This window comes from Taudactylus pleione, unplaced genomic scaffold (assembly GCF_031769625.1).
Source record: "Taudactylus pleione unplaced genomic scaffold, aTauple2 ptg000236l, whole genome shotgun sequence".
NCBI lineage: Eukaryota > Metazoa > Chordata > Amphibia > Anura > Myobatrachidae > Taudactylus > Taudactylus pleione.
Window position 1 is genome coordinate 622,706 of NW_028284638.1, and position 23,705 is coordinate 646,410.

Sequence of the window (23,705 nt, forward strand, 5' to 3'; positions counted from 1 at the left end):
AATTGCTTCTATGAGATCAATACATAGGTCTTTTCTCTTTGGTGTGGTGTTAACACAATCCTGAATGTTCCAAAATGTCCTGCCAGAGACTACTTGTGCCAAAAAGGTGTCTGTTAACCTTTTTACAAAGTAATGTGATATGTGGTTGCACACATATTTGAGCACCCTAATAGTTACATAGAGATGCAAAAATATATATTAATTTCTACTAACATATACTACATCCATGTATACATAGCTATATATAAATCTGTAAAGCTATATACATTTATAAACATTATGATCATATACAGGGTGAGTCAAAATTATGCTCCTGATTTCAATGATTTTTAACTCAAGTTTTTTGTAATGCAGGTAAACACAATAAGTACTGATGAAAAGGAAAACTCAGCAAGTTTCTTTCAGACAAATTACAAATGTTCATTGTGTATTTCACGTGTAGCACGGCACACATAAAGCCGGTAATCGAGTTCCTCCCAAGCCCTTTGTAGCACATGGAATCAATTCTTGTGATCGCTGCTCTGATGTGCGTGCGCAGGTCAACCAGCGGCGTTGCAAGTAGTGGTACCAACACACAATCCTTGATCGTGAGATCTCTGGGGAACATGATGACCAACGCAGCAGTTTTTGATCCACCGCAGCTACGTGGCCAACCTGTCTTTGTGGCATCCAGTCACTGACGTGGCAAACGGTCATTGAGGTGTTCTCGAACGTCATTATGGTAATGAGGAGGGGCACCATTCTGTTGAAAGATGAGATCAGCACTGTCTTCTTCCAACTGCGGGAGGAGCCATAGTTCCAGCATGCCAAGGTAGGTAGCTCCTGTCACAGTGGCTTTCAGTTAGAAATGGCACAGGAGACATTGACTTTGGAAGAATCATGTTCATGTTGCAAGAATGAGCAGGGATTTTCAGTACCCCAAATTCTCACGTCATGTTTGTTCACTTTCCCTGAAATGTGGAATGCTGCTTCATCACTAAAAACCAACGTTTCAGGGAAACTGTCCTCTTCCATTAGCCCAAGCAGCAGATTGTCACAGAAAGATGCGCACAATTCTAACTCACAGGTCACTGTTCTTCAGAGCTTGCAGCATCTGCAGACGGAAGGGTCTCATTTGCTAACGTTTTGACAGGACCCGTTATACTGTTTTCTACGGGATATGAAGTGGGGTTTTTGAACTTTGAGCATGCAGATATCCTGCAACATGAAACACGTTACATTTCACATAGCAAATCATATAAAACGGGAACATCCTTTTGACTTACCCTGTATTAAAATTCTCACAAATGCATATGCATTAGACTATGGGGGGAGCCAGGAGCCGATTATGAGGATTTAAGAGAGGAGGGGACCCATATGCAGCCTCCGTGCAGGCCCTCTCCTCTCTCCACAGTGCAGATGCAAGTAGACTCTGGCACTGTGCTAGAGTATATTGTGCATGTGCGGGTCTCCAGGAACATGGCACCTGTGCCATGTTCCCAGTGATTTATATTCTGCACATTTGTGAATATCTGGGCAAATAGCGGCTGTATGATTTTTCAGGTGATTTTCATAGCACTGACATGGGACTCCAGAGAGGTAAGTATACTAAATGGGTGTACCGCACACCCTGCACCCATTATAGATAAGCCTCCGTGGGTAGCTCTATCAAGCCTTCTAAAGAATGGAGAAGTTTTCCATGGCAACCAATCAGCTTCTACCTGTCATTTTATAGAATGTATGTGATAAATGCTAGCTACTGATTGGTTGCTATGGGCAACTTCTCCACTCTTTAGAAGGCTTGATACAGCTCCCCCTATAGCTAGATGTATGCAATGAATAACATTTCCAGTGTTTTATATACTGTACATAATTTAATCCAGTTAATGGAACATTATTAGTCATAAAAGTGTAGTAGGTAGAAAGTGGAATAAATATAATTTTCCAAAATACATATAAAAAAAATGGCAATTATTACACTGGTGCCAAATTTTGAATTATAGCAAAACTGTGGCAGCTACTCACTCCTAATCCTACCTGAACCATACAAATATAGAATGCAATATGCCTTAATTTTTTCATATATGGAGGTATAGTACTGTAGATTAAAAATGACAGCACACATGATACTAATATTAAAATGAATGACAAAAAAAGCTGCCGTGTTGTACATGTTACCACTATTTCCGGATTATGTTTGTATGTAATCTGACGTCACCATTCCGGCAGCATTGAGGGAAAAGCCCCGGTGCTGTCTGTTTGGCTTCTCAGTTGATACATTTCTGGCATCTTTGCAACATGCGGAAGAAGGGCCTAAGAAAGTGAGGCTTTGTTTCCCCACAAACCGGTAGGTCCTGCATATTGAAGTATTATGTCCTTGTTTCCCCCACGTGAATAATATATAATTGCTGTATCATATTACTACAAGGCAGCCATTCATTGAAAGGTATAGAAGAAGCCATCACTGAAGGAAAACGCTCAGACACAATTGTTAGTCAACTGGGAAATGTTGCCGAGCATTCCTGTGTAATTTCTCTTGGCTTGTGGGCCGTTGCAAAGAAAAAAAAATAGAAATAGATTTTTAGTTGAAGGTGAAAGTGAACTAAAGGAAGGATGAAATGAAAATATAGCTCTTGTCTCAGGCATTACATGTTCTGCAGTTTCCGTGTTTCTGCGTAAACACTCCAGCAGCAGACTTTCCAGGCTCTTGTATTTCATCTTCCTGATAATTAATCATTAGCTGTGTCTGAACAATATGACAAACTTTAATCGTCTAGGAGCTGCAGAAAGCCTCCGGGCTGAGATATCAATTACAGCGTTTTATTAAAAGCGTATTTTTTTATCAGTGATTTGCTGCAAACCATCAGAGCATCACCTCATCTTTATCAGCACTAGACAAATGTACAATCAGAAGCTCAGCAAGTATGTTAACGCCACCTTGGCTAATAAAGTCTATAGGTAACTCTACCCGCTTCACTAACTTGCTGTACACCCCATTTGGTCGGTATACTGTACCACAGGTGAACTAAAACTTGTTGGAACATGATTTATATTTTCAATCATGGTACCCTACTGTGATAATGTATTAAAGGCATGCTTATGCATGAAAGGTGACGGTATGAAATATTACACCACTGTACGGATGGTGACAAGTGCTGTAAACATAACTCATTGGACAATTTGGTATTGAGCAGCGACACAAATAAGATAAGTAAGATACTTGGAGGTGCCAGCAATTAAAAATGGCCTCCTTATGCTTTCACTTCAGTTACCAGTTCTTTCCATAAAATTGTTACCCAGTAATAGGCATTACTTGTTATCAACATGCTTTGTACCCTCTCTACTTCTTGCTGTTTTTATGTAACATTCCAATATGTCATCCATTGTGTTGGCATTGGATTATCTATCACATAAATATAAGCAATCCACTTAACATGTTCACTCTTCTTAACAGCCCTGTCCATCATTTGGGTAAATACAGTATGTGAGCATGCGGCATGCTGCATACAGTAATTAACTAGGTTTTGATCATGCTGTTTTATTAGTAAATATCCCCAGTACAATGAAACTGTGTGTGTTACTTAGATTGCTGGGATATCATTCAGCATACCTCTGTTTATGATTCCACCAATCTGCTGTATGTACACAACATTTCTGTTTCCAAGGAGACCTTCAAGCCAATCACATTAAAAGAAGTGCACAGAAGATATAAGATAGAGAAGCACTACCAACCATGCCAGCTTTTTCCAGGCAATGCGAAAGACAATACATTAAACTGAAAAATTAACTTGTAAAACAATTTCAGATATATTTGTATGTTAATAATACGCAAGTTGTAATATACTGTACATATACAGTACAGCAATGTAAACGAGTAGGTTTATCGCACTCTAATTCATGACACAAACAAAGAAAGTAATACAGTTGATAAAATTAAACTAATGTGAATTAGAATCTGAGTAATGTATTACTTTTCACTTGACTGATTGCTGCTTTTATTTTGCCCTTTCTGTAGGGGGAACAAGGTGCACCTGGTTTGGACGGCATACAAGGGATGAAGGTGAGCCATTAAGACAGAGCTCCCAGCTAAAGAACACAATATTATAATTATTGCTATGCTATTGTGCTGTCACTTTAGGGCTGATTTATTGGTGTGGTTTATCCTTGCTTAAACCGACATTACAAATCCTACATGCTTGACATTTCAGATGAACAGGTAGAAATAATCAAAAATAAATGCCCTGTCGTATCATAAACTGCATATGTAAATTGTGTATCAATATCATGATGTTTAACACCTGTTTTCTTTCAAGTGCTCATAGGGTTTGCACAATGCTGGGGAGAGGGGTCAGTACTGTATTTCCATTTTGGCTGATATAAACAGTCAGCTTGCTGATCTGACATATAGGGTGTGATACAGAGGTGAATGCAATGCCAATTTGCACAGTTCAGCGATTTATTTTTATACGGCGCACGTGTATGCACTGCACACGCTGTAACTGGTGCTGACTGCTCAAAGCTGAATCTTCAGCATAAACAGGGGTATACTGTATGCATGCACAGCAAGTGAAATACACTCTCCCTATTGTGTAAACATATTATCTTACCATTTAATATTTAGTTTTTACAATTAATACAATTTTACTTTCCATAAAGTAGATCTACTAATAAAATTTAGAAATACATTACTATAGTTGTGTGCAATCAGGCTTCTCACGTATATCTCTAATATAGGGTGATCATGGAGAACATGGAGAAAAGGTAAGCCTTGAATATGACACAAGTTTGAAAAAATTCTGTCGTAAGTTGAAGTGCTAGTATGGTTATCGAGTTTTCCATACTTGTACTGTAGTTTTCTCTGTCTCCATATTATTAGCACAAATGTAATTATACCATCTTTTGGACAGTGCAAAATATAATGCTGGGCTGTCTTTAAATTTGGCTCTTAATCCATATTTATGAAAATGTTAATAATATGAAACACTACCAGATTCCCAATTATTTGAGCCATATTTACCCACTTTCAAACAAATATCTGTGAAATTCCTAAATTAGAGTGAGACCTCCCAAGTGTTTCCCACTTGTAAGGCCCATCAGACTACATGCATGCGCCCCATTTGCATCTTGTTTTGTGTGCCTCCTCATTTGTATGCCCAATATTGATCCCCTGAACTGCATAGTGTACTCCTCCATCTATATATCGTGTAATGTGCTTTCCCCCTCCTCCTTTTGATCTGTATTATGTTCTATAACACCCCCCCCCATAAAAACCCTGTTAGTCATGTGCTCTTCTTTTCTCCTCATTTGTAGGTCCTGTAGTGTGTACTCCCCATTTCTCTCATTTTATATTATGCTCCCACAACACCATCTGTATGTTCTGTGCCCCACCCACCCCAGTAAACCATCAGAGGGGGGGAGCATCATATAAGTGTGAGGCTCTGTCTGTGAACATAGCAGGTTACTACTGTATGAAAATTGTGCCCATATTTGCAAGCAAAAGCAAGCAAGGTTTTCTTGCTAGAATATTAGCATTTTATTAGCACACAGTATGAACCCTCTACCTGTTAGGAATCTTCCCCTTAACAGGGCACGATGACATGATCGCTTCAACACTCCCTGACCCTTGGGGGTATATTTACAAAAGTGCGGGTTTTTAGAAGTGGAGTTGTTGCCCAAAGCAACCAATCAGATTCTAGCTATTATCTTTCATAAGGTGCTAGATAAATAATAAGTGTAATCTGACTGGTTGCTATGGGCAACAGCTCCATTTCTTAAAGCCAGCACTTTAGTAAATATACCCCTTGGTCTGTACTAAGATGGGAGAGGCTTTATATGGCAATTGTTCAACCTGTGTTTTGCAGCAATCTATCTCATCAAACCCTGCCCACCACATATTTTTCCAATTGTCTCTAGCTCTCCGGAAAGCAGGGTAGGAAATGTAGAACAGATATTATATATAATTGAAACCAGGGTTGATTTATCTGTCAGACCTGCAATATTACCCTCATTGTGCAATCATAATTTAAATCCATGAATTATTATTATTAGTGGATTATATAATGAATGTATATATATGCTGTAGTACTACTACTAACATGTTCTGTCTATGTCTGTGTACAGTATACACTATATTACTCTACCTGTGAACAGCTGTTATCTATGGAACATCTAACCAGTCCTTAAAATACACATTTTTAAATTGGTATAATTGTATAATTTTATTATTTTAGTTAGAGAAAGTAGTGCTGAAAAAAGTTAGAATGTAAGAAAATGGTATTTTAAAATGTTTTTGAACGCCAATAAAGCCAAATAAAATCATCAAAAACAACATCAAACTTAACAAACATACTTTTTAAATCACTGTTTTTTAAATATTAAAATGTATTCTCAAATAGTGGTGGCGCTTGAACTACTGTAGTAATAAGTTATTTATAAGTAAACCTGCGGAAACAGAACAATTGGCCAATAGCGCAAATATTCTGCAAAGCAGCTGCAGAGCTTTGTGCTTTTAAAATAATCTATAATAAATGTCAAATCCCTTTTTTGCCTGTGATAAATCAGTCTTATAGTTTGTATTTTCTCTCCGTAGGGTGACATGGGTGAAAGTGGTCCTAAGGGTGAAGCAGGAGAAAAGGTATGTCTTATGGCTGCTCTTCTTGTATATTGCAGCACATACTCATTAGGAGGAAGATTTTGTTTGATAACATATCATTGGTGACAATAGGGCCGTTCACACTATCAGCTCGTATCACTGTGATGCGCTCACATCAGTTTGGACTTGACTTACCTACTTCATGTGGGCGGTCATTGGGTTGTGCATGTGCAAGTATAGGCTGCCAGGGAGGAATCAGAACATCCCTCTCAGGCAAAAAAAGATGCAGAAAAGATGGCGTTAGCTGCCAAGTGTCTGCAGAGCTGGGTAAATTGGCCATGGGAGTGAAAATAGGCTCTGCAGATACATTATCCCTGATATCTGCTGCAGTACACTGATGTTAAATGGCCCCTATATTAAATAATGCAGCCATCTTATACTTAATAATGTGGCAAATCTTACATTAAAAATAGGTCTCTAGTGCTGGTTAATGTCAGCATTCATGTAATATTGTTTAGTTATTCTTAACATTGAGTAACTCAAAATAACTAAAAATGATAAAAATAGGATATACAGTATGTTGTAATTAATACTAAAGCCATTTACAAACAGCAGTTGCACAGTACATTTAATCACCTTGAACATGCTTTCGCACACACCACTGCTTTTGGAAGCGTCCCTGCTTGTAACTACACTTGTGGCTTACACTTAATTGTAAAATAAAAATGTTACTCCTCCCTACTACTGTTTTTTTTTTACCAGCATCTTAGTTAATTAAAACTTTTACACATTTCTTTAAAAATACTATTAGCGCTTAATTGCATCTTGAATAATTCATGAAACTAAGAAGACAATTAGATTGTCTATATTTCATGCGTGACATCTGTAGTTTAGACCACAAATGATTTGGTAGCTAAAAACTAGATCAGTTTTTATGATTATTCACTGTGTTTAGTAAATGTTATATTTATGCTCCTCCATTTTATACAGTACATGCCCATCCTGCAGGGAGCTCTGTTTTATTTATATATGTAGAGTGCCTATAGGATAGGATGTTTTTTTGTGAGGTTGCACAGGCAGCCTGGGTCTTATTCTTAAGAGGGGTATCCACTAGAAGATCTGAAAACGACTGCACGCTTACGACATTGTAATCGTTCAGTCGTTTGTCTGTCGTGTGATGAGCCTGCACTGAATGAGCAGATGTTCAGTGCATGATCATCAATCATCTGGAAACATGCTGAACCTTACGATATCGTCAGGTTGACCAGCATGTTTGAAAGATGATAGATGTCTAAACGACCAGCGGGCACGCGCATCGCTGGTCGTTTTAGACACTTTTGCAAACTATCGTTATCGTTCAATCGTTCAACTTAATCGTCTAGTAGATACCCCTTAGGGGGAGATTTATCAAATCTTGGAGAAAGAAAGTAGAGAAATTGCTCTTAGCAACCAATCAGCTTCTAACTGTAATTTTTCTAACAAAAAATGACAGCTAGATGCTGATTGGTTGGTATAGGCAAGTTATCCACTTTATCTCTCTCTCCAAGATTTGATACTCCATAGACTGGCACTAGTATTTTTTAAAATTGATTGTTGCAGTGGTGATGTGGAACAGACAGACTCCCTGTGCTGTATGCAGTCCTGAGCAGGCTGAAGAGGTGCCATGTACCCCTTTACTGCCTACACATAGTGATTGGGAGCCCAGTGCTGTCACCTTGCCATTGGCAGGTGCACAGCATCAGACTGCTTGCCAGGCAAATGCCTCCTCTTTCCCTGCGTCGGTGAAAGGCCAGTGGGGCAAAGCTACTTCTGGCTTTTAGTAGAGTTGCAGAGCCTGAGCTCTGCTCATGAGGTTGGATCAGATGGGACCGACTCAAAAAAGGCTACCTGACACTAGGCACAGTTGTAGCAGAGGGGCTGTGGCTGCTCATATGGGAATGTCCTATACGTGCCTTTGGGTGGATACACTTATAGAGTTGCAATGTGTAGCATCTTATGCCCAAAACTGATATCCTTAGCTGCAAACATATTGAGCGTGTAAAGTATGTGCCCCTGCTTGACTTAGCTTGTCACATACTGCACAATACTCATTGATACCTGCATGCTACTTTATGGAGTCTGTCGTTTACGAAATTTGTTAGACACTATGGGTCTCAGGCATTTGATACCCTTGCCAGGGACTATGGGATGGGACTGGCGGACCATAGGTACCATAAATTGCACCTCCCCCTTTCTGATTTCAGTGTAAAAACAGATACTGTATCAGTAGCTCCTACTCGCCTCCGTGTGCCAGCTGTGATGAAGTCCTTTTAGCTGGGGTGAGATTAAATACGGCGTTATTATATTTCTGCATCAGTTTGAGTTTATCAGTGTATGGTGATACTCACTTATTCTTGGCATACATTACCAGGATGGCACAAAAAGCTAGCAATGTAGGAAACCAGCAGGATCATGCGCTGGGCAGAACACAATATTCTGACAATATCGGCCATGTTCAAACAAGGAGTGGAAAACTTCTACAACTTCTTTTCAGTTCTCTCACTTTTGCCTGATAGTTTAGATAAAGTTAATATTGAAATCTCTAAAGGTTTAGGGTTCATCACTCTATGTTTTTGTCCAGAAGAGCCAAGAACAGAGAGCATAGACATTTAGTACTGTATAGATATTTTGTGCATTGGGTGTTGCATTTTCGACCACCTTTCAGTACTACTGTACACTAGTCCCTTGAGATGTAAATGTATTATTACACAAACCCCCTTTAAACCACTTGGGACAGTTCAAGTATTTCACTTGGAAAGTAGTTTCTCTCTTGCCCATTTTTCATAAAGTTATTTTCATATATCTATGGAGGAAGAGGGATCTAGATACTTTATCTCCATCCACTTTATTCCACTCCAAGGCTTAGTACATATACCCAATAGTCCCTGGCAAGGGTATCAAATGCGTAAGACCCATAGGGGGTCTATTAACTAAGCAGTGTTAGGAGACAGAGTGAAAAGTGATAAGAAAGTGATAAGGTGCCAGCCAATCAGCTCCCAACTGTCATCTCACAGGCTGTGTTTGAAAAATGACAGTTGGGAGCTGATTGGCTGGTACCTTATCACTTTCTTATCACTTTTCACTCTGTCTCCTAACACTGCTTAGTAAATAGACCCCTAGTGTCTAACAAATTTCATAAATGACAGACTCCATAAAGCAGCATACAGGTATCACTGAGTATTGGGTAGTATGTGACAAGCTAAGTCAAGCAGGGGCACATACTTTTACAAAACTTTACAAGCTTAATATGTTTGCAGCTAAGGATATAATTTTTGGGCGTAAGATGCTACACATGGCAACTCTATGAGTGTATCCACCTGAAGGCACATATAGGACATTCCCGTAGTCTAATGACCCCCATGTAATGATAGAAAAAACAGGATTTTTATACTTACAATAAATCCTTTTCTCTTAATCTAGTGGGGGACACAGAGTGCCCACCCATTATGCTCTAGTTCTCCTGTTACTAGTTTACCAAAGTTAAATGTTGTTTTCAGGAATTAAGTTGGTTTTCTCTCTTTTTGTTTTAATTCTTTTCTATGCTGTCCTGTTAAGCAGTGGCTTGAATAGAAAACAAACTGAGTTTCCTGCAGGATGGTGATGACCATAAAATAGTTGAATTTATTTAAAGTGTCAGCAGTGGCGTAACCAAGTAGGTGAATGCGCCGAAGGCGCACACCGGAAAAGTGGGCTTGATCACATGCCACCAAGGCCGTGGCCACTGGAAAATGGGGGCGTGCCATGATGACACACCACCATTTCTCGTCACTCTGGGAACATTCCTTTTCATTCCATATGCACCTTAATGCCTCAAGTAGTAGTGCCCCTCTTGCAATGCCCACTGTAGAAGTGCCCATTATGCAATTTCCCTAGTAGCAGTGCCTCTTCTGCAGTGCCCCCTGTAGTAGTGCCCATATACAGTGCCTCCAGTAGTGCACCCTTATACAGTGCCCCCAGTAATGCACCCTTATACATTGCCCCTTATGCAGTGCCCCCCGTAGTGCCACTTATACAGTGTCCATTATACAGTGCCCCCAGTAGTACCACTTATACAGTGCCGCTAGTAGTGGTCCCTCTATGCAGTGCTCCCAGTAGTGGTCCCTCTATGCAGTGCTCCCAGTAGTGGTCCCCCCTATGCAGTGGTCCCAGTAGTGCCCCTTATACAGTGCCCCCAGTAGTGGTCCCCCCTATGCAGTGTCCCTTATACAGTGCCTCAGTAGTAGTCCCCCCAATGCAGTACCTCCAGTAGTGGTCCCCCCTATAGTGCTCCCAGTAGTTCCCCTTATACAGTGCCCCAGTAGTGGTCCCCCTTATGCAGTGCTCCCAGTAGTGCCCCTTAAGTCAATGAGAGTCTGTATGACTCTCTTTGGCTGCCAAAGCAAACACACTGCTACTGGGTAGTACGAGTGTATTAGCCGGCGGCTGTGTTTGTGACCAGTGTCCTGGACCACGGCCAGCAGCACCCCCTTTATTGCTGGTCCGATGGCGCCCAGAGCACGAGCCCTGCTCGACCCCCCCCTTAGATATGCCACTGAGTGTCAGTGTCCTAAAGAAGGCTCTTTTGAAAGAATACAGGGCACCTAATCTCCAGGAGGAAAATTACAAGTCAGTTAGAGGTGTTTCCACTGAGTGATATTTTTATATATTTATAGATATTTTATTCACACTGATATGAAGTTGGTTATGATATATTTATTTACTAGTCTGAAATTCCAACTACAGATGATTTATAATTTACTGAGCAGTGGGAACTGTCTGAAAAGTGGTTCACATTTTTGCACGCAATTGTTGTGCTGTACTTGCAGTATTGGATCATGCATATAAAATTGACAGACATTTTATGCATTAACCCATTCACGGATACTCCTGTAAAGAAATCTGCTGAAATCTTACTTTTTGATGAGCTTTTAGAAACAGATTTAAATTCTCTTGGTTTTTTCTACAAGTAATTGTGCCAATTTGAAACAAAGTAATTTTTGGCAAATTATCAGTTAATGTGTTCTAGCACAATGCAGACTTTTTCAGGTGGAGATTCAATTCTGGGGCAACCGCTGCAAATTACCATCAGAACGGTTGGACCAACAGCACTTAATGACCACCAACATTTCTTTGCAGCCAATAAGGGGCACAATAAATTTAGCAATGTTGGGTTACCACAGATTTATTGCTGTGGGCTGGAGAGAGCTCCAGTGGGTCCTCCCATCCCCATATCTCCTGACCTGGAAACAAAATTATTATAGAGCTTTACTGCCAATTTACTTATTTTTTTAATTGATGTGCTCCTGGTGCCCACAGAATTATGAACTGTTGCGATCCCTCCACACCCTGGACAGAGACCTATCTTTTATATATTTCATTATTTTGTTGATACCTTTTCTTACATTCTCCTCTGATTCTTCTGCTTTCCTCCTCTTTTCTTTTACTGTTCTTATGACACAACCCCATTTTCTGGGAATGCCGTGCAGGGGCGTTTTAAGAGAAAAGAGGGACAGTGTGCAGTCTCCGTCCGGGGCTCTCTCCGCTCTCTTCGGCGGCCGCAGCGCACTGAGCGCAGCGCTGCAACAGTAGACTCTGAGCATTAGTCTATGCCCAGACTTGACTGCGAATGCGCAAAACCCCGGGAAAATGGGAATGGTGGCCATTTTCCAGGCGATTTTTATAGTGCTGTTAGCATCAACATGGGTGCCGCGGCTAGTGTCTGTGTCTTCCAATGGAGTTTTACTGACCTTGGGTACGGATGTGAGGGCTACTCAGACGGCCGATTGTTCTTGCAAGTGATCCGATGCTGCTGACTCAGAGCTGTGCACAAACCCCATAGTTTGCATACAACTCCAATGGCGGGTTGACTGGGCATGCGCCGGAGCCGCAGTGCTTATGTGCTATTATGCACATGTGGCTCCGGTCGCAGTGTCATAGCAGGGACTGGAAACAGAGCAGAGATGCCTGAGGAACACTGCTTGACGCTAACCGCTCCCCACCCCAAAACGGCTGCAGCCTGTCCATCAGACTGCAGTTTAATGGGCACGGTGTGTGACGACGCAGGACCCATTCTGCACATGCTCTACGCATTCATGGGTCAAGCACATGCACAGACATCCTGCCATCGGAGTTGTATGCAAACCATCGGGTTGGGCGCAACTCTGAATCAGGGCCTCTGTTGTGATGTGCGCAGCCACACATTTTAGAGCATTGAATATAAACTCTTTATGCTCAAATTTACTGTTGAAAGAAATATGCAGATTAGATTTCTCAAGTGTGTGTTTGCACTAGTATTAAAAAATAGGTAATGAACAGGCGCTATTCTTCAGAAATCCGGTCATCATTTTCAGTTAAGTGAAATATTTCTGTTTTTGCAGACTTCCACCAAAACATGGGACTGCCTAATAGATTATTGGCCGATTTATGCTTCTCTTTTTGCTGCCAAATGTTATTTTCATCATCATTTGGAAGTTAAAGCTCTTTTATTTTGACTTTGTTTACTACTAAGTTCAGAAGTTTAACAGTATCATGCTTTTATAGCTTCATTCCCTATCACAGTCGTAATAGTCCGCTTGCACCTTTTTTTGCTTGTTTTCCAACTGAAATAACCTGGGCCGAATAAGTTATTAATGTTAAAGAAATACCTTTGTCTCCATTTAATTCGCTCAGTCTAGGTTATTAAAGTGGATAAATAAGTAGAAAAAGTAGAGATTAAATATTATTACATTATTTCATTATTAGTACAGTACATAAACTGTACAGTGTGTTAGGTACACTGTATGTGACTTCTTTTTCTATTATATTATATGATTCTTCTGCTTTCTGCATTTTAGAGGAGTGCAAAGAAAACACCGGCTTTATATTGGGCAGCTAAATATATGCTTAAGTTAAAGTTTTCTGTAATACATTTATTCAAGAATTCTCATTACTGTATTTTCTGTGCCAGTGTTTGAATTCTAAGTAAAAATATATTATGAACAAACAGTGGGAAAGTAAATTGCAGCTAGGATTGCAGACCACATGATGGTGTATTAAACCTGACTTTTTCATCATTGTAATTTTTTTGAATATAATTATTTAAATTGCTGTATTTTTTTAATACAAGCATTTGATGTGTGTTGTAACACCACAACATTGTTCACTGTGTTTTTGTACACTGCCCTTATATATAGGATTAATTGAGTATTACATTGTTTAAAAAATGAACATGCAGCTTTTCAAAATGCTATCTGAAATGTATGCATATACTGTATACCATATATGACTTCATTGCATCGCTATGGAAAACAAATCATTGTAATAATTTTAATATTAAATAAAATGTTCAATTAATACATGCAGGGAAATTTGACAATGGAAACAAAATAACAGCATGCACCTAATGTAAGATTCCATCTTTGAACCATTAGAAACATGTGCATCAATAAACAATAAAATGTAGCCCACAAGCAAATGCCACCATCCTATGTAATCATTTCACAGCTTGTGTAATTCTGGTTCCTTTTGTGAAGTATATTGTTAAGGACAATTATTGTTCAACAGTAAATGATATTTGATTGGCTGGAAATTTCCCACTGTGCACACAACATAAAGTTCTCACATGTTATATGACTTGCCAAACTTCCTGAGGGAAACCAGAGAGAGCATAGTTTTGTATTCAGTTATTTGCTGATCCCATCATTCTGAGAACATGATCCGCTGTTGTTATTTTTAAGAAATGGACCATGGGGCACTTGATGGGCCACTGAATTTTCAACACCAAGTAAACATTCATTTTTACATTATCGAAGAAGCAGGTACAGAGATATTAATGTGTATAACTGCACGTCAAGCAATTCACTTTAGATCTGTTTAAAGTAGTAGGCAGTATTTAAGACAACTGTTGGCTGATTAGTCCACTTAAAGATGTTTAATTTAAGCTTATTATTATATCCCTTTAGTAAACATTTAAGAAGCAAAAACAATTACAAACAAATATTCACTATTGTATCCTTACTTTCCATGCTTCTTGGTCGTACCTATTTACTAAAGAGAGAAAAGTTTCTCCTTATTTATCAAGGGCTACCACCATGCTTTATCTGGAAGAAACCCCTGATGACTATCTATGGTGAAGGCAAGCCAACTTGTGAAGGATCTCAGTGGTACAAAGTGGGAAACTTACTAAGAATTGTTTTGGTGTGAGGATCCCTAAGCGCAGCTCTACACCAGAACATTTTCCACAGTAATTCAAAAATTTATTAAGAAGCGTGTTTGACTAATTGGCATTCCATGGCGATACTCAGGGTAAATTTACTAAGGTGCCGATTTCTATTCTATGTAATCCAAGATCAATCTCGGATGATGTCCGGATTCATGTGTTTAATTTTTTGAATTCACTAAGCTGCCAAGTTCCTGTCATTCGTGTTGTTCGATGGTGTAATCATTCGTGGTCATTCGTATACTTCATTTCCATTTAGCGTTCGGTTTTCACTAACTCGAACGAACAGATGCATGCATGGATCAAGGTAATCCGTGATACATTCATCTGTGTGTAAATAAATAAACAAACAAACACAGAAGCATGGACGGGATCAATGAGATCTGTCTGTGCTTCTGTGGTAAAAAAATTAAAACCAGTGTAACATTAGAAAAAAAACAGCGTGGTTTTGGAGACCCAGTACTGGTTGTGCTAAATACAGGGGACACACGACGTAGGGTTCCCCTGTATTAAGCACACCCAGTACCAAGCTATTCAGAACCAGCCCTGGTTGCCAAAATGCAGGGGACAAAAGAAGTAGGGGTCCCCTGTATTTAGCGCAACCAGCACTGGGCTCTGAGTCGGTCCTGGTTCTGGAAATACAGGGGTAAAAATGCTTAGGATTCCCCTGAAAATTCCAGAACCAGCACCGGACTGTTTCTAGCGGGAGGGGGTTATGCCACAGTATAAAGAGCAGCTGGTACAGTATATAAGGGAATATATACAATAACAAGGTTCGTCTTAATAAAAGTATTTTTATTTTGTATTGTAGAAATATTAAAAGGTTTACAAATACATTAACCCCTAATTGCAGTAAAGGAATAGTATATAAAATATACAATAAACAATGTCAATTGAATAAAATTAGCATTAGCATATATTCCTGGAACCCACATGAGCAATGTCTCTTGAATAATAACCAATTTGGTTAGGATATACAATAAGTTAGTATACTTGCCAGTCTTGTAAGGAAAAATAGGGGAACAAATTTCCCAAATTGCAGATGTTAAGTGCAGACAGCCAATTGTTGCCTGTGATGGGATAGAGCAGTTTGAATCACGGTGTCGCTATGAAAGGCTCTACCTGTTTGTAGAGAGCCTGGACCTTCTTTGTGATGGCTGTGGCAAAAGGCAATGTTCCACAGTAAAAGTTTAAACCTCCATTTAGTGGCCGATCTGAATGTTGTCAGGGAGAATATTATGTTGGATGGTAATCACCTTGGATCGGGAACCAAGCACGTGGAATGGTGCAGGTATCAGTGTTGCATACCTGTCAGCTCAACCTGAAATAGGGAGCCGAATGTGAGCCTGTGCGGCTGGCTGGCAGAGAGCTCCGGTATGTAAAGCAGCAGGGAGCAGACCACAGCGGGTGCTGTATCTATTGGCAATAGGTCTGTGTATCCTTGTATGGCATCAAGTAGCTGTAGCAGTCGGGGTTAGGTTTGACAGGAAGTTCACCTATGTGTTTCAACGCTACTCCTGCGTCTTTGTCAAGGTGTCGGGGGTTATGCCATAGCCAGGGAACCCCTTTCACCAGGTCACCCAGTCAAAGCATTACCCCTGACTGCTAGTCAGCCCAGGACAGGGATCCCTAGAGACCTTGGGAACCCCCAATAAAGGGGTCCTCCTCTACAAGACACCCCAGGCGTAGGGTGATAGCCCGGGGCTATCCACGGCATCCCTGGCCGGGTTGATAGCGTAGTGTGGTGTAACAAATAGATGAGATAATATTGTCTTTTGCTGTGGAACTACAGGTCCCAGTAAGCTTCCCCCCATGCTAATACTTGGAGAACCACAAGTACCAGCATGTGGGGCATTATGGACCCACTGATACCAGTAGTTCCACAGCAACAGAAATATTAAAAGAACCACAGAACACACACACCATAACAGTACAAGTTTAAAAACACATACATGAACACACACATGTACGCTCCCACTCCCTATCTCACATACTCACGTATGTATCCCTGAAGCCATCATGTCCACTTCTCCAAGTAGATAATCCATAGGGTACCTGTAATAAAAAAAACATACTCACTCCTCCTATGCGTGGTTCACGTCTTCTTCTGTCCATGTAGGCATCCACAGGCTTGGCAAAAAAAAATAAAAAATTGCGGACCCACAAACTTAGTACTGTCCTCTGAGGACAGTACTACCCGAATGAGTGCACCGCCACAGGATTTCAGAATAGAAATCCCAGTGCTGGACTTTCATTGGCTGAGAGAGGCAAGTCTTCTGTTGACTTCATTGGTGAGAACCGTGAAGGTTAATGAACCAGCACCAGGGTCTTGGATCTAATTTGGTCCCCTGGCCAAAGCATTCACCCCTCCCAACTAATCAGCCCAGACTGGGGATTCAAAGGGAAGTGCCTCCCCCAAAAAGGGGTCCCCCCTCTCAATGTACCCCAGGCTGGAGCTATTCCCTGCACCCCTGTTCAGTGGGTGCAGGGTTGATAGGTGTAAAGAATACATTTAGCCTAATTTTGTCTTTTACATTAGGACTACATGTCCCAGCAAGCTTCCCCCACATGCCAGTACTTGGAGAACCACAAGAACCAGCATGCAAGATATTAAGGGCCTGCTGGAACCTATTGTCCTCCTGTAAAATAAATATTAAAATAATGACAGTACACACCAAATGTTTTATTCTTTTATTACACACTCACCCACATTCATACTACATACTTACATTGTCCCTGTCTCAAGTTGGTCCCCTTGTCCAGAAGTCATCCCAGGCAAAGATCTGTCTTCTTTTCCAGTAAGCATCCTTGTGTAAGAAAATAAGAAATCACAACCCATACCAGCCAGACATTGCAGCGCTATATGTACATACTGTAGTATAGCGCTGGTCATGAAAGTGACAGGACCCATGTGTGTTCCTGCACTTGGAGCTCCACCAGCCAAACAGCAGGTGCTACCATGGGAACAGGCCACTGATTTGCTGTGAGTGCTCAATATAACAATCAATGGGCCGGTACATAAGAACAAAGACAACCCCCAGGTAGACCTATTGTCTCCGGGAATGGTTGTCTAACAGAAAGAAAGCAAATTTGTGGATAACCATCTTCTCAAATTCATCATAGAGCTACCATCCTTTAACAGAAATAAGCTAAATGTTCTCAACAAGCTTCCGAAAATGACAATAACCTCATACATGTGGCATTTTACATGTGACGTTGAATCTCTGTACACAAGCATAAATCACGATAATGGCCTAGAAGCTGTGAAATATTTTTTAAGTATGTAGCAATGGATTACTGGTAAGATTGCTGGAATTTGTTCTAACCAAAAACTTCTTCGTGTTCAACGATAGGTTCTTTCTCTAAATTGGAGGTATAGCTATGGGGACTACTTGTGCCCCCACATATGCAAATCTGTACCTCGTGTGGTGGGAGAAAGAAGTGGTGTTCAATGAGAACAATAAAAAACATACAAGACATATAAACATGTGGCATAATATTGGCAAACACAAATCTTAGTAAATTTGTGATTTGCATTGACGTTATTCATACAATGTTTTGTCTGAGTGTGATATGCCTTGAAATGGAGTGTGAAGTCCTGTTTGACATCCAAAATCAATGTGAGTTTTTAGTAAATTCCCGATTTGCAAACTCACAGGTTTATCACTGAAAAACACCAAATCGCACCAACACGATTCTTAGTAAATTTCCCCCCAAGTATCATTCCTCATCTTGTTATCACCTTTGTTTACAACTTTGGATCACATCCAAGAAGAAGAGCACTCCTACTGTTGCCAGCTAGTATTGCAGGGCAGATGACTATCACTCTTGCTGAATAAAGTATTATTTTGTTAGTAAATTGTGGCTGTAATCTGCAAGACAAAAACTGTGCTACAGTAACTCCACACAGTAGTAAATAGACACAACAGGGCCTGTTACATGCATACCTACTGCCCGGAATGTATGGGAATCTCACAAACTTCTTAGTGAATAGCTGTGACAGGCGCAGGGTGTCACAATTCACAGATACTTGTCACAAAAGTGCCTTTGTCTGACTGTTCCAGAGGTACTAAGCAGCCATCTCACTGAATTGAGTTCCCCCTTATATGAGTTACATAACATTAATCAGTCAATGTTTTAAAATCCCTGTGGTAACCCCACACTGAGCGCTGGCCAATAATATGGAGGTGCAGCAGCAAGCTTACTTGTCAAGCTGCTGGTTGCTGCTCTTCAGTGTCTATGATGGGCTGGGAATGTATGTGGTCACAACCCAGCACTACATTTCCTGTGTGTGTAGTGCCTGAGGAGGAAGGTACCTATAGCCACCATTTACCCAGAGCCAGGAACCAGCTAATTTGGGCCATCATCTTTGCCTGTTTCAAGCCATTTTATTTAATTACTTTGTGGTGTGTACCTCAAATAAAGGATAATAACAATGATAACACGAGTTTTCAGACATAGGCAAACCGCATTTATTTCACCCATCTTAATTGACAATTTTCACACAGTAGTGTGAAAATGGGCCTAGATTTGTACACACAGACTTTGATTGCTTAATATTTAATTGCCAAAGGCATTGTATTTGGGAGCTCATTATTACACTGATTTTACATTACCTCGCTGTCCAGTGATGGTGTACTAGAACCAGGATCCAAACTGTCAGAATGCTGATGATCACAATACTGACAGCAGCAGTCTACGGTAAATATTAGTGATAGGGTTAGGCAAAAGGGTGAAGGTTAGGGTTAGGCTGCAGGAGGGTGGGTGAGGGTTAGGCTGCTGAAGGGCTTGGTAAGGGTAAAGATTTGGGTTAAAATTAGAGATGTGCGGGTTCGGTTTTATTCAGTTCTTATCGCCAAATTAGCGCAAGTACGGATTTATCTTATTGGCTATCCAAAACAAGTGAGAGCCGGGTAGCCAATATGTAGCCATTTATGAGAACCGAACATATCCGAGTAAATCCGAATAAAACCGAACCGCACATCTCTAGTTAAAATACTTACCAAAATCTGATGGGAATTTGACAATCAGGATGCTGCTGTCGGTATTCTGACCATCTGCATTATGACTGTTGGGATCCCGTACCCGACCCTACTGGAAGAATAATATCAAAGTACTAATATGAATATATAGTTACATTGTATTGAAGTGTGTGCTAATGAAAGTGTTTGTCTGATTGCATGCTATGGGTACAGGGGCATTTCTACAGAGGAGGGGGCCTGTGTGCAGTTTCCAACACGGGCTTCCTCCTCTCTGTTCGGCGGCCGGCAGCGCACTGAGCTGTGCACGGCCAGCGCTGGAGTTATAGACTCTGGGCACTAGAGTGCGCCCAGAGTCTACAGAGTATGCACTGGTCACCGGGAAAATGGCCGTGGTGGCCATTGTCCCTGTACTGCGCATGCACATATAACGGGAAAATGGCCGTGGCAGCCATTTTCCAGTAGTTTTTACAGCGCCGGACCCCCGCGCCGTCATGGGACTCTGGAGAAGTAAGTAATACTATGGGTGCAGGGTGTGCGGTGTGGGGCTCCCCTGGACCCAGGGGCCCGTGTTCCCCGCACACCCTGCACCCATTATAGATACGCCCCTGTATGGGTTACTGCACTGTACAAATTTGCACCTATGTTAATCAATACCCTCCAATATGTTTTCGGGTATTCCTCAGCAACAATTTTCTATAGACATAGGACTCTTGTGTGCTCTTTTTTTCATGGTGGAACTATGTAACGCACATTACTTTACTAGAATTAATACCCTCCATACTAGCATAATCAGTGAACATAGTTTCCAATAACATGTCTGCTAACATTCCTGATTGCAAATTGGGTTAAATAGACCGCACCTGGAATTTTACAAATCATACCATGAGCCATCCAACCCACACCCAGACTTTCCCAAGTAGGTTGAGGTATTAGACTAGCAACCTTTAAGCTACAGAATGTCAAGGAAAGAATCCAGACGGTCGGCAGGTACTGTATACTTGTAATGTTTTCTGGTTCTTGCCACCCAGAGAGAAATTATAGGGTTGCTTTTATGGAATGATTTAATGTAAAGACGACCATGTAGATAAGATTTAACTAGGTAACATTTAGGACAATGCATTCATATAATGCTGGTAGGTAAATAACATGTTTTGAAGCTATATCAGCCTAAAATACTGTATTTTTATAAACATAATTATATCCAAGCATCATAGTATAGTACTTTTAATGGGATACGTTCAGTATCCCGGCACAGGGGATGCCGGTGCTTAGAATACTGGTGTCGGAATCCCGACTGCTACCATCCCGAAGGTAAGTAGCGGGGTTGGGGATAGGGTTAGGGTTAGGCACTAGGGGGGAGGGTTGGTTTTAGGATGCAAGGAGGGGGAGTTTAGGTTTAGGCCCTGGGGGGGTTAGGTTCAAGCACCGGGGAGGGTTAGGGTAGGGAGAGGGAGAGGGTTAGGTTAAATTTTTCATCATTGGGTGGTACATAGGGACCCTTACTAACTTTTGCTATGGAGCCTTATACTGTAGTGTAAAATGTTAGGGAACACATGATGAGTGTCTGGTGAAGAAAGTTTTTTATTGACTAGGAGTGTAATAAAGAAGCTCAGAAGTGCTCTATGTAATTTCCAATTTGTGCATCCTATTGTTTGTTCCTGTGACATTGCAGACATGTATGTGGAGGAGTCCTTAGAGGTCTTGTACCTTCAAGTAAATGAGTGGAAGGTGCTAGAGTCAATTATCTTTGCTATTTATAAAAATGTTTCTTGCAGAGTAGAGTTGTGTTGTCCTTAGCAATACCTTGTTCACCTTCAAATATACAAAAAGAAAATAATGGAGAGCGCTGGACAGAGGTAAATGTTTTAATAATCAATGACAATAACATAGCATAATATAATAAAAAACTACCAATTATAAGCATAAATATCAGTATAAATTCATGAATCCCAGATTAAATGAACCACCTGAAATCCTCCAAAGAGGGAATCAACATATACTGTAGCAAAAGGCAGCATGCACCAAACAGCTTTTATAAGCATAAAATTAGTTGCAATTCACCTTCAGTTTCACTTAATTTTTTTCTAGGGTGATGCAGGATCCTCCGCTGCTGGCATCAAGGTGAGACAGTTCTTAAGACTGTAAGCTTTCAGAAGCATGGCCCTCTTCCCTCATGTGCTGTGCCTTCCCTTATTGTAAGCTCTACTGGGCAGGGACTGATGTGAATGGCCAAATTTTCTCTGTAAAGCGCTGCGTAATATGTGTGTGCTATATAAATCGCTATATAAATAGCTAGTTATAAATAAATAACTAAAATAAATAAATATGCCAATTATTATTATTATTATTATTATTATTATTATTATTATTATTATTATTATTATTATTATGTCATCTGTTGTACAATTTTCTGTCACCATTTCAAACATTTTAAAGATATTAAAATATTATTTTTCCTGTGTTTTTAGAATTACTTGAATTGTACTTATATTATTTGAAGTCAGTGGTTTTAAATATATTTATGTTACAGGGGGAACCTGGAGAATCAGGGCGCCCAGGGCATAAGGTAACATTAACAACATATTTCTGCAATAACTAATTTGTGTCCTGAACAGTGATTGTAGCAATGCTGTCATTAAAGACTTTGGTAAAAAGTTTATTCAATAAAATTTTGTATAAATGTATTCGTACTTTATGATTAGTGCTAGTACTTTGGTATGATTCAATTTTCAGATTCAATTATATTTCTCTTTATATATAATTTGCAATCTATTATTTTTTTTTTGCTTGCCACAGCTTTTAAAAGAACTAATGCAACATTGTTCTCCCTGCTGCGTTTGAACTTAAACAGTGCATGTCTAACTGAAGTAAATAAACCTACTACACTTTGTCATTAGTATATGCAATCTTTGTACAATATAAACTTTCAAAGGTTAAAACCACTACAAAAAGTAGTACCAGCATCAGCTATTAACACTAACAATGAATACTGTTTTAATATATGGAAATTACTGCCATAAAATAATCCTCTGATGTGCTAATTTGCTTAGTTATTTATAAGTCTAGTTTGTATGTAACATTTAGGGGTATATTTACTAAAGTGCAGGTTTTTAGAAGTGCAGAGATTGGCCATAGCAACCAATCAGATTATAGCTATTTTCTTCTAGAAGGTGCTAGTTAAATGTTAAGTAGAATCTGTTTGGTTGCTATGGGCAACATCTCCACTGCAAAAAACCCACAATTTAGTAAATATACCCCTAAGAGTCCATATTTTAATGTCGAAGTGCATAACTCTATGTAACAAATTTTTGAGAACTGTAAATAATGATTGATAAAGTTTCAACAGGTTGACAAGTCAGCCGTAAGATTAGGGCCTACTTTCTTCACAGCAATAGTACTGTCTGTACATTCTTCCACAGATTTTCTGTACGTATGCAGTATTGTTCTATCAAAAGAGTTATCAGACACCAAGAGCCCCAAAAAAAAAGTAATTGGACCTTTAGCATATTTTATATTAAAATGACAGATCATTTCTCTCTATAGGAAAGGTGTAATAATATCTTTTAGTTTACATTTTTTGAGAGAATTGCTAGGCCTGTGTTACCTTGACCCCTGACCTATATGGAGCCAAGAACTTTGCATTGAAACTCAAGTTTTACAGGTTGAGAATATTTATTTAAATTACAGAACATACAGTATAATATTCTTTGGTTTGCTTGCCTGGGACTCGTGGTTTAGCAGATATGCACCACAGTCAGAGCCTGTAACACAATCTTTTCCTGGGCTATTAGTCAGAAGCAGTATGAGGGTAAATACTGATTCAGTCAACTAACCAAACAACACCAGTGATAACTACCCAATTGCAGTTTGCTGGATGATGTTACTCTTACTTATGTGATAAATATCTTTCCAACTGTGTGAGTCCCAGGGATGGGAT

The 23,705-nt window shown here is 40.0% G+C and overlaps 1 protein-coding gene across 1 annotated transcript in view; it reads left to right on the plus strand.

The window, feature by feature from the left end:
* COL25A1 (collagen type XXV alpha 1 chain) overlaps positions 1 to 23,705 on the plus strand; it is a 519,499-nt gene that overhangs the window by 406,442 nt on the left and 89,352 nt on the right. The window contains exons 13-17 of the mRNA XM_088479454.1: positions 3,995 to 4,039; positions 4,714 to 4,740; positions 6,569 to 6,613; positions 21,857 to 21,889; positions 22,299 to 22,334. Coding sequence (XP_088335580.1) covers positions 3,995 to 4,039; positions 4,714 to 4,740; positions 6,569 to 6,613; positions 21,857 to 21,889; positions 22,299 to 22,334 — 186 coding nt within the window. The remainder of the gene's footprint in view (positions 1 to 3,994; positions 4,040 to 4,713; positions 4,741 to 6,568; positions 6,614 to 21,856; positions 21,890 to 22,298; positions 22,335 to 23,705) is intronic.